Source organism: Muntiacus reevesi, chromosome 2, assembly GCF_963930625.1.
Source record: "Muntiacus reevesi chromosome 2, mMunRee1.1, whole genome shotgun sequence".
Taxonomy (NCBI): domain Eukaryota; kingdom Metazoa; phylum Chordata; class Mammalia; order Artiodactyla; family Cervidae; genus Muntiacus; species Muntiacus reevesi.
In genome coordinates, this window is record NC_089250.1 from 227,884,764 (window position 1) to 227,903,011 (window position 18,248).

At 51.9% G+C, this 18,248-nt stretch overlaps 2 protein-coding genes across 2 annotated transcripts; one reads left to right on the forward strand and one right to left on the reverse strand.

The window, feature by feature from the left end:
- Positions 1 to 2,317: 2,317 nt before the first annotated feature.
- Positions 2,318 to 9,412, reverse strand: CHMP1A (charged multivesicular body protein 1A). Its single transcript, XM_065925220.1, has 7 exons — positions 9,278 to 9,412; positions 6,909 to 6,928; positions 5,268 to 5,345; positions 4,557 to 4,703; positions 4,176 to 4,304; positions 3,711 to 3,898; positions 2,318 to 3,543 (listed from the first exon to the last, which is right to left on the reverse strand). The coding sequence occupies exons 1-7, from the start codon at positions 9,282 to 9,284 to the stop codon at positions 3,522 to 3,524; spliced, it is 591 nt and encodes a 196-aa protein (XP_065781292.1). The 5' UTR covers positions 9,285 to 9,412; the 3' UTR covers positions 2,318 to 3,521.
- A 176-nt stretch (positions 9,413 to 9,588) lies between these two features.
- Positions 9,589 to 17,997, forward strand: SPATA33 (spermatogenesis associated 33). The gene is made up of 3 exons (XM_065925226.1): positions 9,589 to 9,628; positions 9,880 to 10,047; positions 17,792 to 17,997. Exons 1-3 carry the CDS (start codon positions 9,592 to 9,594, stop codon positions 17,995 to 17,997), a joined length of 411 nt encoding a protein of 136 aa, XP_065781298.1. The 5' UTR covers positions 9,589 to 9,591.
- Positions 17,998 to 18,248: the final 251 nt, after the last annotated feature.

Here is an 18,248-nt window from a genome sequence, read left to right on the forward strand (position 1 = left end):
AAGAGTCTTATCGAACGCCACAGTTCAAAGGCATCAATTCTTCGGCGCTCAGCTTTCTTTATAGTCCAACTCTCACATCCATACATGACTACTGGAAAAACCATAGCTTTGACTAGATAAACCTTTGTTGGTAAAGTAATGTCTCTGCTTTTTAATATGCTGTCCTAGTTGGTCATAGCTTTTCTTCCAAGGAGCAAGCATCTTTTAATTTCATGGGTGCAGTCACCATTTGCAGTGATTTTGGAGCCCCCCTCCCCAAAAATAAAGTCTGTCACTGTTTCCATTGTTTCCCCATCTATCTGTCATGAAGTGATGGGACTGGATGCCATGATCTTACTTCTCTGAATGTTGAGTTTTAAGCCATCTTTTGCACGCTCCTCTTTCACTTTCATCAAGAGACTCTTTAGTTTTTCTTTGCTTTCTGCCATAAGGGTGATGTCATCTACATATCTGAGGTTATTGATATTTCTCCTAGCAATCTTGATTCCAGTTTGTGCTCCATCAAGCCCGGCATTTCGCTTGATGTATTCTGCATATAAGTTAAATAAGCAGGGTGACAATATACAGTCTTGACGTTTTCCTTTCCTGATTTGGAACCAGTCTGTTGTTCCATGTCCTGTTCTAACTGTTGCTTCTTGATCTGCATACAGATTTCTCAGGAGGCAGGTCAGGTGGTCTGGTATTCTCATCTGTTTAAGAATTTCCCACAGTTCCTTGTGATCCACACAAAGGCTTTGGCACACAGAGGTATGCAACAATTTGATTCCTACGCATATATATAGTGTCATACTGTCGTGCCTAACCTGTCCACAGGGGGGCGCACCAACATGCTTTCAGTGCACATGTGGGTGCCCACAGACCTGATGTCTGCGCCCACCGTGGCAGCAAACGGATTTGGTTTCAGGTGAACATAAGGGATTCCGAATGTTGTTTCTGATTCACACAGGAAATACCGGGACGTTATTTATGACACACACAGGTAGTGCCTGGACGTTCCTGATGCACACAGGAAGTGCCCGGAAGTAGTTTCTGAAACATACAGAGAGTTGCAACAATCCGATCCGTGCATGTACAGTGGCATCCTGTTGTCCCTAATGTGTGCACAGGAGGGTGCACCAACATGCTTTTGTTGCACAGACCGGTGCCCACATACCGGGTTCCTGCACCCACAATGGGGGCGCAAGGATGCGGTTTCTGGTGCACACAAGGGCGGATCAGGATGTAGTTTCTGGTCACACAGGAACTGCCCGGAAGTAGTTTCTGCAGCTCACAGGTGGCGGCCCGGAGGCGGTTTCACTAAGTACAGAGGAGCTGACGGATATAGTTCTGGAGTATACTGAAGGTGGGGTGCACTATTCTGGCTCCTGGACATACATAGGGGCATACCGCCGTGCCTCACGTGTTCACGGGGTAGGGAGCGGCGCACCAACATGCTTTCTGGTACACACATGGAGGCCCACAGAGGTGGTCTCCACACCCGCTGTGAGGGTGCACAGATATGGCTTCTGGTGCACAGAAGAGGGCACCAGGACACAGTTTATGGAGCACCGAGAGGTTGAGGACCGTGTATTCTGGTTCATACAGGGTGGTGCCCAGAGGTAGCTTCTGGTGTACACAGTGGGTGCAGGAACATAGTTTCTAGTTTGTACTGTGCGGGGTGCCCGGACATAGTTTCTGTAACACACAGGAAATGCCCTGATGGATGTTTGTGAATACAGAAGGGGCACGAACATTGTTGCTGGAGCACGTGGGGCTGCGGCGGGGTGGATCAATATGCTTCTGGTGCACACGTAGGGGCATGCTGTGGTGCTTCACGTTGTCCATAAGGTGTACACACGCGGGCCCACAGTGGGGGTGCACGCAGCAAGTGCCTGGGCGCAGTTTCCAATGCACATAGCACGGTGCCCAGAGGTGATTCCTGTGAGCTCAGGGGTGTAAACACAGTGGCCATCCAGGTCAGAGAAACCAGAGGGCCTGTCCTACACTTGGGATTGGAGCAGTTTCCTCAGTTGGTTCCTGGATAATTTAGAGGCCTGAGGTGAGGAAAGCTCGTACATAAAAGTATACCGATGTTGTGCAATAGGTTTGCAATTTTAGTAGCAGTTTAAAGTTATTTCAGAGTAAAATCGTAAAGAAACTGGATCCTATCGAGTCGGACTGAGCAGGGCTTGGGAATCTCACTCCTCACACTACCCATACCAGCCTGCTTCAGGAACGCAATAGCCTGTCCTTGGGGCTGGACCACACGCCAAGCACCCACCCCCATTCTCCTCCCCCTTCCCGCCAGCCACTGAAAGAAAGATGGAAACGGTTTTCAGAAGTCAATCTTTTTTACTCAGAACAGCATTTCAGGAAAAGGCAAGCGTCACCAGCTGCCTTTTGACGAGGAGTAGCCTCTGCCCCCACTGTGTGTCCTGGTGGGGCTCCACACCCCCTGGGGACACACTTGGGACCCTCTCGGGACCCCCAGCACATGGGAATCCCAAGGGATGACGAGAGTGTAAGGCGAGGTGGTCATCACAGAAGAAAAACCAGACACTCTTGACCCCCGTCTCTCTGGTCTCACACCATTATCTTACTGTACAGAACACCTGTGGCCTCCAAGTCCTGGAGGAATGAAATGCAGTGAGCCTTGGGAAAGCTCTCCCACATTTCTGTCCACAAGAGCATCGCTGTGAGGACGGTTGGTCCGAGGCCTCTGGTCAGCACCGACCACCAGTGCTCTCCAGCTGACGCTTCCTGTCTACTGCTCCTTCTCTTTTGGCAAAAACAAAAACAAAAAACCCTGGGAGCTTCAGGAAAACGAAGTAAACTTTAGGAACTGAAGAAAACAGAAACGTGCAGCCTGTCTGAAGCTCCTCTCAGGCTCCCGCATGTCATCTGAACCAGTGCTGCCGCGGGCCCCACTGTGGCTCTCCTATCTGTCACTCCAGCTTCAAAGTCAATGGCGTGGGCCCACCATGCAGCAAGAGCCAGTCAGGGGAGGCACCCTGTTACTACAATTACGGGAAAAACGTCCCCCCAGGAGGGGGAAGAGCCTGAGCCCATCCAGCAGCAGGACCAGGTTCCAGCTGGAGCAGGGAGCCTGGGGGTCGGGGGAAGCTGGCAACAGGGAGCCGCCCTGACCCCGGCTGGCTGACTGCTCCCCACAAGTCTGCCATCATGGAGTCTGAAGGTCCCCATATCCACATGGAGACCACTGGCCAGTCCCTGTGAATTTCTTAGCAGGTGGTGGATGGAGGGAGCCTGCAGACTGCCCAGCTGGTTGGCCCAGAGTCACAGAAATCACCCACAGAAGTCAGAAGTTTGTGCAAACTCACCCTGCAGGGCACAGACCCACACCCACACTCAGACAAGAGGAAGAGTCCCAGGGCTGGCAGGTGAGAGGCTGAGAGCAGCAGGGGCCAGTGCTGTCGCAGGCTGTAGGCTCGTTCGACAGAAAGGCCAGACCAGAGGGAGCGGGTGGAGGCGGCCTTCCCAGTCTTCCCCCAGGCCAGGAAGGGGCGCTGGGGCGAGCTCTGCTAATTCCTCAGGGCAGCCAACCTGCAAACAACAACAGGACCCTCTGAAGCCCCGCAACAGCTCCCTCACCTCTTCCAGGCTGTCCTAGTTGCCTTCCTTCTCTCCTATGGTGAGCTGCCTGACGTCTCCCACCCTCGTTGCAGACACAGGGGACCAAGTTTCTGCGCCCCTCCCACCGCCCCACCCACCTCCGGGACAGCTGGTCCTCCTGGCTGCGCACAGAGCTCTCGCCCACAGCAGAGGCACCCTCGGGCAGCTGGCTGAGCTGGTCCAGCACTTCTAGGCCGTTTTCCTCCGCTATCTGTAGGATGAGGCTGTCCACCTGCTCCTGTGGCGTGGTCAGCGTGGTGGCCGAGCTCATGGAGTCTTCCATCACCTGGGGGTGGAGTGCTGAGCAGTCAGGGTGCCCCAGGACTCCCCCTGCCCCTCCAGTCCCTTCTGGCGCTCTCCCCAGCGCACACTCTCCAGAGTGCTGGGCCTGGGGCACAGCTGCCCGCAGGGCACCCACCCCAGCCCCGGGCCCCCTCTCCCCTGCTGGACCTCTGTGGGCTGGTCTGGACTCCACACAAGGAACCAGGCTCCCAGGGGGTGACTGCCTCAGGTGGAGGGAGGGAGCAGACGCTGCCATCACCGGCACACCTGGGCTTACGTACCGACGTGTGTACATCCAGGTTCTGCACCTGCTGCTCGAACCTGTCCATCACCGCAGAGACCTTCTGCAGGTCCATGGTGCTGAGTGCCCGGTCCAGGGCTTTGGTCACCTGCGCCATGTTCTTGGTCACCTGGCAGAGGCAGGAATGAGGAGGTGGGCAGGGCCCTCAGGCCCCATGGTTCCCTGCATGGCACATCCCCAGACAGTGCTGTCAATGGAAGAATGGACAGGAGGAGACCCAGGCTGTGGACACTTAAGAGCCTTCGGGGTGTGTCTGGCACCTGCCTGACTGTAGAGAGGGAATCCCGGGATGACACCTGTCCCAGCTGCACCCTCAACTCTGCCAGCAGGAGCCAGTCGCGGCTGCTGGCCAAGTACTCACCCCCTTCATGGTCACGGCTGTCTGCACCTTAGAGGCCACGGCATCCACGCGGGACGCCATGCGGAGCCAGTTCACACCTTCATTCTTTTTGCGGATGGCGTTCTCGGCATACACACGTGCACACTCTACATTCTTCTGCTGAAGGGCCTGAAATTCATGAGGGAGATGCCAGCTGGGGTCCCATCCTGGGGCTCTGTCTGCTGGTGGGGGGGGGTGGCCCCTTCTCAGCCTTTCCCCAGGTGTTCACCCCAGAAATGTCTTAGGAGTGAGGGTGTCTAGAACCAGGACCCCAACCAGCCCCCAAAGAGGATCAGACAAAAGAAAGCCAAGCCCAAAGACCATGGCCGCCTTTCCAGGTGTCCTCTCCACTGCCGTGCCCAGCCCCCTCAGCTCCTCCTGGGTCACACACAGCATCTGTCCACCTGGAAGCAGAGCTGGAAAGGCCAGTGTGGCCAGTGCTGACCCTCTGGGGAACAAGGCTTCAGACCGCAGGGTCGGCTGCATTCCCTTTCTTTCCCAGGGCACCAGGTCACTCAGACCGGCCAACAGCCCAAGAGCTACTGCAGCCACTCAACAGCTGTAACCAGTAGCTGCAAGCAAGTCCCCCAAGAGCGGGGGCGACCCCAGGAGCCTCCAGCCTCGCCCCACCCCACGGAGGGTCAGAGCACAGGACCAACAGGATGGCCCGGCCGCGTCAGGGCCCACACTCACCTTCTTCACCTTGGCCTGCTCTGACTTGGAGTCCTTCTCCGCCTTCTTGGCCAGCTTCTCCAGCTGCTTCGCCGTGAACTGAGGTAAGGAGGCCGGGTCACCGCAGCAGCCTGCACGGCCCACTCCCTGCCCTCCTGGGCCTCAAGTCCACCCGAGGGACTGCCGCCTCAGCTGGACAATCCGCTCCCCTCCCAGCATCCTGTCCATGAGCTGTGCCTGCAACTGCCTTCCCTCTACACGCAGGCTGGCTGCTGGGACCTGGGCCCCACCTTCCAGCCTGTTCCATAGAACAGCAGCTGGGGGCCTGCTGAGAAACTGCCCACAGGTCTCACCAGCGTAAACCCCTCCCTCTCTGACCTCCTCCTGCCGTCTGGCTGTGAAGCGAACAGATGAATGCCTTGGTGTCCAGGCCTCAGGCTGACATGTGCCCTGCTCCCATGGTCTGGCCCATATAGGTCACCAGCTCCCTAACTGCAGGTTCACGGCCACAGGGCGCTGTCTCCAAAATCAACCCCCTTCCTGGTCATCAAACTCAATCCTGAGAGGCCTTCAAATCAACATCTGCATCGCCCGACCCTTGGACCATTCTCTCTTCCTGCACTGTCCAGTCCAGTAGGCACTAGACCCATGTGGCTATTTAAGTTTAAATTACTTAAAATTATGTACAAGTGAAAAATCAGTTCCTCGGTCCCGGGAGCGCCACTCCAGGTGCCCAGCGGGGCTGGCGTCAGGTGTCCCTGTGCACAGCTGAGTGGGCCGGCACCGCCCTTCTCCTGTCCCACCCACCAGGGCCCCTCATGTCAGCGGCTCCACGGCCTCCAGTCCTCTGCCTGCTGAATCCAGTCTTGCCTGGCCCCGACCCACCCTGTGCACAGCCTGAAGTACACACCGGGCCACTGCTGCTAAACAAGGTCCATTCCTCTGGCCAGGTGCCCTGGGACCCACCAGTCAGTTCCAACACGGAGCCCCTGGCGTGGCCTCGCACACCTCAGCCCTGGTCAGAGCGGCCCCCAGGCCTCTGATGACTAGAAACTGGCAGGGAGAAGGCCCAGATGAGCCAGGGGAACAAGTGGCCTCCCAGAAGCCAGCAGTGTTCTCTCAGCCAGAGTCACTCAGGATGTCCTGTTGTAGAGAAAAGGTTTCTTGTGTGTCTACCTCCCGCCCTCCATTCCTTGGGGAAAAGTCCAGGTTGTCCTGAAACTGGGAATCTGGTCTGGAGGCCCCAGGGCTGAGCCAGTGCAGCTGCTACAGTCAGGATCGGACAATCTCACTCCCTTGTCCTTCAGAGCCCGCGTGGGTGTTCCCTCTGAGGGACTAAGGAACTCTGACAGAGCCTGCCAACATCGCAGGCAGGAGGGACGCTCGCCGCCAGAAAGAATGCTGTCCCGTGTGTGACTCTGAGGGACATGAGGCCACCATTTTAAACACTACATGGAACATTTACAGGATGTACACACAGTCACCCTCACAGACGAGTCCAAGTGACCCGCTTCCGCTCAGCACAAGAAAAGCCAGCAAGGCGTATCCCTGACCCCTCGGTCATCAGTCTGGCTGAGCACTGTCCCAAGTGTGACTCGCACCATCTGTCCCCACTGACAACCACCAGGATAGGGTCAGGGTGAAAGGCTGATCAGCACATACCTTCAGCTGGAACAGGGTGTCTGCAAAGAGATGATTAAAAGACCGTGAGGAATGTGACAAGCAGCACTCCTAGTCAGCTGATGGGGTCACTACCTCCCCTAAATGTGAAGAGCTGGCATAGAACTGGGGCCTGCAGGGAGGCCCACTCACACCAGCTTGGCACCTCCTAAGCCACAAAGCTCGGGCAATGAGAGTTACCCTGACCCCCTGACACCTCTAGGAAACACCTGGACAGCACCAGGTGACCTTAAGAGTATGAGCGCAGCCCACAGTGAAAACTCAGTATGGTCTATAATCAGTGCAGCTTTACAAAGGACCCTTGGGAGTTCTCCCCAATCTAGTAAGGTTTACTATTTGTTGTTCAGTTGCTAAGTCTTGTCTGACTCTTTGCAACTCCATGGACTGCAGCACGCCAGGCTTCCCTGTCTTTCACTATCTCCTGGAGTTTGCTCAACCTCATGACCATTGAGTTGGCAGCGCTATTTAACCATCTCATCCTCTGCCACCTCTTCTCCTTTTGCCCTCAATCTTTCCCAGCCTCAGGATCTTTTTCAGTGAGTTAGCTCTTCACATCAGGTTGCCAGAGTATTGGAGCTTCAGCTTTAGCATCAGTCCTTCAATGAATATTCAGGGTTGATTTCCTGTAGGATTGACTGATTTGATCTTGCAGTCTAAGGGACCCTCAAGAGTTCTCCAGCACCACAGTTCAAAAGCATCTTCAGTGCTCAGACTTCTTTATGGTCCAACTCTCACATCTGTACATAACTACTAGAAAAACCATAGCTTTGACTAGAAGGACCTTTGTTGGTAAAGTGATGTCTCTACTTCTTAATATGCTGTCTAGGTTTGTCATAGCTTTTCTTCCAAGGAGCAAGTGTCTTTTTTTTTTTTTTTTTGCGAGCAAGTGTCTTTTAATTCCGTGGCTGCAGTCACCATCTGCAGTGATTTTGGAGTCCAAGAAAATAGTACTTGAAAGTCTGTTTTTCATGGATAAAAACAGTTGGGTGATGATTCTTAAGCTGTAAAAGAGCTGGCCCATAGAGACCACTCTCCATGGGAGTTGCCATTTCTGAGCCATTAAATCTGCAATGGCCAACTGGAGACGTGCATGTGCACATGTGTTACTGGCAAAGTCCCTTGGTATCTGAATTTGCCATTCACCCAAACTCAAGAGCTAGGTAGTTTGGGGTTCATCTTAAAACTATCTCAGTGTATCTCATTCCTAAATTTGGGAAATGATTCTTCAAGCTGTTTACCACACTAGCCCAGAATGAAGAAACAAAACCCTGGAACCAGAATCCAGACCCATAAGGGCAGGTGAAGGCTCCCAACCAAGAGCTCCCCTGGGCCCTGTACATCTGCCACCCACGAGCGCAGGCCCTGGGTAAGGCCAGGTTGTCTGTGCATCTAGAGCAGGTGGGAGGCAGTGTGCTTACTTCGGGGGACAGCAAGGCTGTGTTGGGTGTGGCCCAGACTCCGGTGGGAGGGACAGACTCCGGTGGGAGGGGCAAAACCTGGCCCTGGAGGAAAGGGATATGGGAAAACAGAATTCCCTGGGGAGCTTAAGCTTAGTGTGAGGGGCAAAACCCAATTGTGCGTGTGCTGGGCCCTTGGGATGGGGTGCGTTCATCTTCTCTCTGAGGCAATTTGTATAGAATTTCCTTCTCCACAATGACATTCCATTTCTCTGTCACACCAGCACTGAAACATTCTAGCAAATGTACCTATCTTCATTTTATCACCGATGCTTCCTGTTCCTAGGCAGAGCAGGGCAGAGAGCCCTGAGGTGGTACTGCTGGCTGTGGAGGACCAGATGAACGACCAAGCCACCTGGGGCCTGCGCCTGCACGGACTCCCTTCCAGCCTCTGTTTTCCCATCTGCAGAATGGGATCATACGGTTCCTACCTCAAGAACTTCTGTGCCTGTACCTAATGAGGACTTTTTGCCTTAGCTCTTATTTCTCTTGGTAGTGTTCTGGGGGCACTGGTACAACTGCCTCCTTTTCGGGTGCCCTCTGACCCGGAATCCCAGAGCCCAAATCCCTGATGTCCCTCACCAGTACCGCAGCTTGGCAAGCGGGGGCCGGGGGCGGGAGCAGGAGCAGCCGGTCGCTGGGGAGAGCCGGGGAAGTGGGCGGGGATCAGAGAAGAGGCTCTGGTATCGAAGTTCTGGGTCGAGGTCCCGGGTTATGGGGTCGGGGACTGGGGTCCCGGGTGATGGGGTCGGGGACTAGGGTCCCAGGTTCAGGCCCCGGAGTCCGGGGTCGGGTTTTAGGGTCTGGGATCGAGGCCAGGGGCGCCCGCCTAAGCCCCGCCCGCGGGAAAGGCGACCCCGCCCCGTGCAGCCCCGGAGGGCGGCGGCCTCTCACCGTCCATGGCTGGTCCGGCAGCGGCAGGCCTGGGAAAGACAGACCCACAGGAGCTTCCAGCGGCGTCAACAGAACCGACCAGTGCTGGCGAGAGGACCGGAGGGCGGGAGGGCACTTCCGGGTCTCACCTATTTCCGGCGGCGGGGCGCTCTCGCGAGAGGACTGGCTGGTCCCGCGGGCGGTGGTGTTGCCGTGGTGACCGCGCGAGCTTGGGTGGCGGCTGTCGGGCGTCTGTGAGTCAGTGAGCAGGGCGCCCACTGTGGTGCAGGGGCTGGAACTGACGCTGGTGGGGGCCTGGGGCGGTGGGCTCACCTATGGGCCTTTCCAAAAGCAAACGCAAACTGGGGAAAGGTAAAGGGCCGATGGCCCGCAGTCTTCCCGGCGCGGCCCTGCCCCCGTAAATCTTCCGGCGCCAAGTCCTCTCTGAGGACGGTGGCTCAGGGACCTTTTCATCAGGGGAAGTATCCACATGTAGGGAAATGGAATGCCCTAAGTCTTTCGAGCTAATTTATTTCATTCTGACCAGAGCAGGCCACTGAAGGATGGGGTCCATTGCCCAGACTCAGTAAAATAGGTCCAGTTAATTGCACATGTATTTTCAGATGAGGAGTCGAAGACCCGGCGCACTTACATAGTCCCAAAGGCTGAGGAAAGGCGGGTGGACAGACCTTCACAAGAGTCCAAGAAGCCTCCAGATACCAAGCTTGCGGAGAGCTTCCGTGAGGAGAATGGGGCGGCTAAGCGGCAGTGGCCTTCATCTGAATGGGGAGGTAGGACACTCCGGAACCAGACGTGTATTTGAGGATGGGGCACACAGGAGCCTGCGGTGGGGTGCTAGTAGCAGGGGGCGTGCCCTGATGATGGAGAAGGTTTGGGGACCTTTATCTAGGAGGTAAATATGAGAGTTCTCGGTGAAAAATGTAATAAGTTTACATTTAAGTTAAATGTAATTGGTTTTAAGTTCCCAAGTGGTAGCTACATAACACACATCAAGGAAGGCCAAGCCATGTGCAGACCCAAAGCAGCCTGCACCCCTCCCGAGGGCACGCCTTTGGCCCCACTGCCACTCCCTCCACATTCCACAGACTTGAGCCTGAGCAGCTACCTTGGCGCGGGGTTAGGGGGAGGTGTGGGCCCGCAGCAGAGTAGGAAGTAGTGGGGCTGTGGCAGGGGGAATTGCTGTCTGACAGGATGTGGGTGCAAAGAGAGGAGCCAGGGTGGTGGGTTTTGGTGACCATGAGAATAGACGATCGGTGCATCAGACAAGGACAGGAGGAGAGAGAAGCTGGGCATGGAACTTCAACACTGAGGTTCCTTTGGGGTCATCAAAGGCAGGAAACTGTTTGAGAGGAGCACGCTGGCCATGGGAGCGAGGCCTGGACTTCAAGTTCCAATTCATAAGCTCTTATTTAAGGCAGGAAGGGCCAGAGTCCTAGGGGAGGTTTGGAAAATTGCTGCCAGTCTGTCAGGAAGCTTTTGGCCACCAGTCACAGAAGAGCTTTACTCCTGAGGGGTTCAGTGTCTTCCAAGTAAGGGAGAGGTCAGAGGCCGGGCCCTGGGCGTGGCAGCATCCAGAATTGTGTGTTCACACTTGGCCACCCTCGGTGTCCATGGTCTGCAGAGGGCTGGACAGGTTTCAGTGGCATGCACACAGACTATGTCTCGTTTGTGAGAGGTGTTACCTTGCTTCGTATTAGCAGGGGAAGTGTCCCTAAGAGGCCTGAGTGCCCAGCTCTCCAGGACGGGCTGGACCTGTGCCTGCAAGCAAAGGTGTGGCCATGTGTGTCACACCCTCACTTCAGGGGCAGAATGAGGATGGACTTCCCAGAAAGCAGGTGAAGAGTGCTGTCACATGGAACATGCCCCTGGCACACGCTGTCCTGGGAAGCGCACCCCAGAGCAGATATGAGTGAAAGAAGCCAGGCACAGGTCCTGCTCTGCTTACAAGAAAAGTCCGGGAAAGCCAACTCCATATGGAAGGAGCCTGGGCCAAGGGTGGGGACAAGGGCTCTTCGGAGAATGATGGAAATAGACTTAAAAACTCAGTCAATGGGTGCCCAACTTTGAAAGTTTACTAAATTCCGTTGAATTGTATGCTTTACACAGGTAAGTTTCATGGTTTTTAAATTATACTGAATCAAGTTGTTAGGAAAGGAGAACTTGTTGGCAGTGTTGAATGCTGCAGAGAGGTGGAGTAAACCCAGGGAACACTAGTGAATGAGACCAGCTGCTGGACTTGGTGGCCTTAGTGGGAACCAGGAGTGAGGACAGATACCTGGTTTGCCAGGAGGACCACCTCGAGAAGGGCAGGGGCACCTTCTCATTCACATTCTTTTTTTTTTTAAATAATAGTTTTTATTTATTCATTCATTTGGCTGCTCTGGGTCTTAGTTGTGGCATGTGAGATTTTTAGTTGTAGCATATGGGATCTAGTTCCCTGACCAGGGATGGAACCTGGGCCTCTGCCTTGGAAGTGCAGAGTCTTAGCCACTGGACCACTAGTGAAGTCCCAACATTCGAGTTTTAAAGCTGAGGAATTTCCCTATTATATTTGAAAAAAATGAAAGTTAACCTAATACCATAAAACCTTTAGAGAAATGAGTTCAACAAATAAAAAATTCTGTGTATCATACAATTAATAAAAGTGGGCTTTACTACTGTTGAATGATTGTTGGGCTAGGGTCAGGGGAGGTGTGCTGACTGGAACAAGGCCCGTAGGAGCTCTGTGGGATGCTGGAAAGTTCTGCATCTTGTTTGGATGTGGGAAACTGCAGCTGATCACTTAAGAACTATGCATTGTGTCTGGTGTGAAGTATGCCGCAGAAAACATGGAATGGAATACACGAGTCCTTGTCTCTTGGAGCTGCACCCCCAATATTCTGAGTGTAAATGGATGTGCTGAATTGCCAGGAGTGCATGTGTTTTCACAGGTGCCACTTCCCTCCCTCCCTGCAGGTTCTGTGATGTGATCTCAACGCTTCTCCCACCTGGGGGTCTCCATCCCCTCTCTAAACCTCTGCAGGTCTGACACTGTCTTGTAACCAGTAGAGCAGCTGAAGTGACTTCCAGGCGGTGGGTGGTGAAGGGTGGCAGGGTCTGGCAGGCTCACCTGGGTGCTGGCTGTGCTGCGCCGCCCTCTGGGGAGGCCATGGGGAAGCAGCAGTTGCATAGCCCGTCCCACCTGGGTGCTGGACATGTAAGTGATAAGCCTACAGCGACTGCAGCTGAGCTGCCGCATAGCACCTAGCAGCTTGGCGAGTGGGTGTCCGCCGTGGTCAGCCCAGTCGAGCCTTCAGATGGCATTTGACTGTAGCCCCTCAGAAACCACAGTGATCACTGTCCAGCTGAGCCTTTGCTGAATTCCTGACCCATAAAATGGTGAGAAAGTGGTTATTTCCAGCTGCTGAGGTCAAGCTGAGTTGCTACCCAGCAGTGTAGTAAGCGGAACACAGGTAAGTAAGCTGCGGTTGGAGACCAGGTGTGACCGGGGTCTGCAGTTGTGGCAGCTGGTGATGTAGATATATTGTACTGCGCTTACTTCTTACTGCTTCTGTCCATACTTCAGATTTTGCATTAAAAACCCACAAACATACATTATAGAGACTAAGGCACCACAAGTTGGCAGTCAGCCAGTTCCAAAATGCTGCAAAATCTTCTGGGGTAAAAAAAAAAAACACCATTAACTTTTCTACAAATAAATGACTTGAAGAAAAGGAGTTTTCTATAGGTCTGATCAGCTGGCCATCACAAACACCATGGGGTGGGGACTTGCTTGGCGATCCAGTGGTTTAAGAGTCCACACTTCACTGCACGCGGAGTGGTTTTGATCCCTTCTCAGGGAACTAAGATGCCACATACCCAGGGGAAAAAAGCAAATCCTATGGGCTTGGTTTAAACCACAGACCTCATTTCTCATCATACTGGAGTCTGGGGAGACCCCCTATCTGGCTGTGTTCCTATGAGGATCCCAGACAGCTGTCTGATGGCTGTGTCCTCACTCGGCTAGAGGAAGAAGGTTGTGGTCCCCACTTCCTCCTAATTCCTTCCTGAGGGCTCCACCTTCATGACCTCATCTAACCCTAATTCCCAAAGGCCCCACTTCCAAATACCATCACATCAAGAATCAGGCCTTCAACATATCATTTGGGGGGAGGGGGACACCGACTTTCAGTCCACAGCAGTTACTAGGAGAGTTGAGAGACCTATGAACAAAAAGTAGTGTTTGGATCTGGGCTAAGTTATTCTTGAGATAATCAAACTGGGTATTAGATGATAATAAAAAGTCAATAATATCCTTAGATGTGACAGTGCCATTGTGGTTATGCTAAAAAAAAAAAATCCTCATCTGATGGAAATGCTGTATTATCAACTATTTTAAAAATGTGAAAAACCAGTTTCCAAAGATTTACATGCTGCATGATTTTATTTATGTAACATTTTCCAATGATAAAATGATAGTGATGGGGACAGACTAGGGACTGCCAGGGGTTGGGGTTGGGGGCGGTGGGGCATGACTGAAGTGTGGCAGGAAGACAGGCCTTGTCTGTGTCTGGATCTGGTAGCGGTTACTGGTGAGCACATGGCTTGGAACACTCACTGCAGTCGGCCCTGTTCTACTGTCGTCTGCCTGAGGTGAGTCACCCGAGGTGCTGCCACTGAGGGCAGTTGATAAGGGTGCAGGGAGCTCTCTGGGCTACTCTTGCAGCTTTCTGTAAATTGATAATGTCAAAGTAAAACATTTTAAAAGACATCAAAAGTTACAATAATTAAAATAACATGGCTCTCATATAAGAAGAGCAGGTCAGTGAAATGGGAAACACAGACAAGAGTGACTGTGTACATTTTATCGATGCCACTATGTCTATATATAATCAGTGTGATAAAGCTGGCACCAAAATCAGGTGGGAAAAGGAAGGCTTGTATGATAAACTGTGCTAGGAAGATTTCCTTAACATTTTAAGAGAAAATGTAAGGTGGACTGTAACCTCCTGCTGTATGCTCTGATAAATTCCAGATGGGTTGAGTGAATATAAAAAGTGATTACCTAAAAAAAAAAAAAAAAAAAAAAAGTGATTACCTGTACATCAACTCTACTTAAAATTTTTAAAAAGGTAGACTGACTATAAACTGATTTAGGCAACTCAAAGGGGAAAGGAGAAGAACAACTAGTACCATCTTCCAGATGACAGTGTGCAGTCATCTAAAAAAAAAAAATTTCCTTGCTGGAAAAAAAAATAAGGTGACTAAAAAAAATAAGATGTACATTTTATTCTGATTCCTCAATTAGGAACATCTTTCTAAACCTCAGAGCAAAGACAGACAATATTGAAGGATTTGACTACATTAAAAAGTAAAACCTCTCCCCAGCCCTTTATAAACAAATGTAGAACAAATAATGGTAAGCTCAAAAAATATTTACAACAGAAACAAGAGGTCAAAGAATAACACATGATAGGTCCAGAGCCCAGACGTGTTGTGAGTGGAAATCAGACTGAAGGCATCTGGTAACGTGGGAGGTGGGGTTCAGAGGCCCGCAGATCACAGTTCTGTGAACAAGGCTGTAGGAGCCTCGGCCCTTATGTGTGGTCATCCCTGTGACCATGGGGGATGGGGGAGGCTTCCGGGATCAGGTTAATAACCTTTGGTATTGACAACCCAAATGGAGCTTTTCTGGAGCATGCCTGAGCTCATCAGAGAAGCCTTTGAAAAAGGTGAAAGCATCAGAGAGGTGGCTGTGAAGCAGGCAGCTCCCGTAGTTTGAGAGTCGCCAGCCAGCAGGGAGACAGTGCTTTGTGCTTGGCCCACAAACAAATGAATTCTGCCTACAAACTGAGCGGCTGTGGAAGGTCTCCAGGTTCAGATGGGGACACGACTAGGCTGACAGCTGAACCATAGGCTGGACTCCTGACCCAGTGGAGCCCGTGGTGATATGTGTGCTGTTCTACGTTGGCCACTAAAATGTAACTTGCAGGGTAACTGAAAAATAGTCAGGTTGTGTGCATTAAGAACTGTAAAAAGATTCACGTTTCTAAATGAAGAAGCTTTAAAACTCTGAGGAAGACGCAAGGAGTCTTGTTTTGTTTGGGTTAGAAACCTCAGCAGCATAATAGTGTTAATTCTCTCTTATTCTAGCAAGTCATTGTGACCTAAGCAAAAGAGCACAGGTCATTTTGAGGACAGAACCAAATGACCCCAAAGTTCATGAGAAAGAGTAACAGTGTAGGGGTGGCAGGGGGCATCTGGAAAAGAGGATAGAACAGATAGAACCCTGTGACGTGTGAACGTGTCCCACAGTGATGAACACAGTGTCCAGTGCTCCAGTGGGGCCCCAAGAGGTGCTGTGGTAAAGATGGTGGTGGTGGGGGAGATAGGTAATCTCACTAGACAACTGAGAAAACAAGTATAAAATAAGTATGAAAAAGAAACGAGTGAATGTCTTTACAAGTTTGGAGCCAGGGGGTGCCTTTCCCAGCCTGACAAACTCTACAAGCCATTAAGGAACAGATGAATGAATCTGTTGCAGAAGGAAGCTATAATAAACAGCCAGGAGCTATCTGTAACATATTTAATAAATCCCTAATGGCGAGTTTCCCAAACATTAAAAAAGCTCACACACCAAAAAAGGTAAAAGTAGAAAATGCAGAATGACATTCATTCACAGGAAGATAGAGGGGAGGCCTATGATCAAGTGAAGAGATGCCCAGCCTCCCTGCGTGGGCTGGAGGGGAAGCTCAGGGCAGCTGGCTGGTGACCAGTGGGGGCGGAGTCAGCACTTCCACTGTCACTGTAGCCTTGGAAAAGGTTTAGAAAAACGAAAGAAGCAGGAGCATGTGGAGAAATGTCCCTGGTGATAATCTCTTAGTAAAAATACAAATTAATATAACCTTTACGGAAAGCAATTTGACAATATTTGCCAACCTTTTCCTAGTAACTTACCTGACAGGTAAACCTCCAAAAGTTTGTAAGTACATAAATGCAAGAATGTTCATTGCAGGATAGTTTAAACAGGGAAACTGGAACTAAGCTAAGTTATATTCATCAAAGGGAGCTGTTATAGCATGATGGCCCCCACAGTGAACTCCAGGCTTGCCTGTGCTCAGTCGGGGAGGGTGTGGTCACTGCAAGACTCAGTGTGTGGTTCCAGCAGCAAGTGTGTGTGAAGTGTCTGCCAGAAGCAGCATTTCATATGTAGCTTTTAACCAGCGTGGATTATTTTTAAGTAAAATGTTTTTTAAGTAAATATTTTTAAGTAGTCTTAATATACAACATAGCTCAGTTGGTAAAGAATCTGCCTACAGTGCAAGGCAAATTCAATTCCTGGGTTGGGAAGATACCCTGGAAAAGGAAATGGCAACCCACTCCAGTATTCTTGCCTGGAGAATCTCATGGACAGAGGAGCCTGGCGGGCTACAGTCCATGGCATTGCAAGAGTTGGACACGACTTAGCAACTAAACCACAATATGTAAAAAAGCTTGTGTAAATCGATATGAAGAAATGATCTTAATTTTAATTCAAAATATGATCAAATGCACATTGACTTGTGATAAAAAGAAGAAAGGATATTCTTGAGCCGAGTGCAGGCGTGCGCCCCTAGGCTGTAGTTAGAACCATGGAAGCCGTGCGTGTGGCATTGGATGTCAGGGCGGTAGCATCTTCCTTGGCTGCCAGCCCTGGGCAGGTGACAGCACTGCTCTGTGCCTCAGTTCCTTTTGTAAAATGTAGGTGTTAAAAGGACCCACCTGGGTCGCTACTCCAGGGCTCAGAGCAATGTCTGGCACAGAATGGACTGCTGCTGCTCCTCTGGGTGGCTGAGTTCCTGAGGTGTTAAGTGAGGAACAAGCAGGTGACGATGTCTTATTCTGTTCAGAACACATGTGTGCACACGGGACACAAAGACCTCTTTGTAGGGCTGAACAGAGGCCCAAGTGGAGGAGCCCCAAACTGGTGACCTCCAGGAAGCAAGCCAGGAGGTGAACGGTGGAAGCAGTAAGGAGCTTCTGCATTTAAGCTTGTAGCATTTAGTAGTGGTTCACATGCCCTGTGCATTCCTGGAGATTGTAAGGAGCTTGAGGAAACGCTGTGGCCCCCAGCTCTATAGCACCCCCACTGATGTTGTTCTGTATGGAGAGCTTCCACTCCGTTTAGAATCCTGTGGAAACTGTGTCTGAACACTCACCTGTGGGGCAGAGCCTGCCTCTTCCAGGTATCTCTCCTGCATCCGTCTCTGGGCTGCCCCATAGCTCAGGCTCTCCACAGGATGGTGGGGGTGCCTCTCCTGTTCTCCTCATGGAGGGGGCGCCTCCAGGATTCACCACCTGCGTGTCTGAGTTGTTGCTTGGTTTAAACTTTGGAATGTTCACCTAGGGTTCTGACTGCTTTCAACCTCGCTCATTTCTTTTCCTGAGCCACAAACCTAATTGTTTTGCTCTGGCCCTAACACAGACATCGTCTGTTTTAGTTTTATTTTTTCCCCCACAGACTTATGAAATGCTTGGATGTTTTCTTCCTTCTAGAGAAACCTGATGTAAATCCAGAAAAGAAGAAGTTTGCCATCCCACAGATCATCATCACCACACCCTCAAAAGAGACTGTGATCAGCTATGGCTCCATGGGCATGCAGGAGCAGAGAACCATTCGGGAATGGGCTGAGCAGGGCCCCTACTCCCGACACAGAAACCCCAGCACAGTAGACGCCTATAGCATACAGACCACAGAATAAACAGGCACCCCAACAGCCGTGGTCCCTCCCTGTGCAGTGTCTCGGTGATGATGGCAGAAGGGCCACCCCATCTTGTGGAGACCTGCGGGTGCCCCTTCAGTCAGCAAGGTTCCCCCAGCTCTTCAAGACTGGCAGGCAGCTTGGCAGAGAGCAAGAGCGACTCTGGCTCTGAGAGTGAATGTGGGGTGATCATGAGATTAGCCCTGCTGGAACTGGCTGCCTGAACATCTCGATGGAGAGGTAGCAGGCAG

Bases quoted from the DNA above. Each gene is read 5' to 3' on its own strand.
- CHMP1A (XM_065925220.1), bottom strand. The intron at 4,305-4,556 runs GTGAGTACTTGG...TGCCTCTGCCAG, and splicing joins CAGCCGTGACCATGAAGGGG to GTGACCAAGAACATGGCGCA. The intron at 3,544-3,710 runs GTGGGTGGGGCG...TGTTGTTTGCAG, and splicing joins GAGGACCAGCTGTCCCGGAG to GTTGGCTGCCCTGAGGAATT.
- SPATA33 (XM_065925226.1), top strand. From the start codon at position 9,592: ATGGGCCTTTCCAAAAGCAAACGCAAACTGGGGAAAG. The intron at 9,629-9,879 runs GTAAAGGGCCGA...ATGTATTTTCAG, and splicing joins CAAACGCAAACTGGGGAAAG to ATGAGGAGTCGAAGACCCGG. The intron at 10,048-17,791 runs GTAGGACACTCC...TCTTCCTTCTAG, and splicing joins GCCTTCATCTGAATGGGGAG to AGAAACCTGATGTAAATCCA.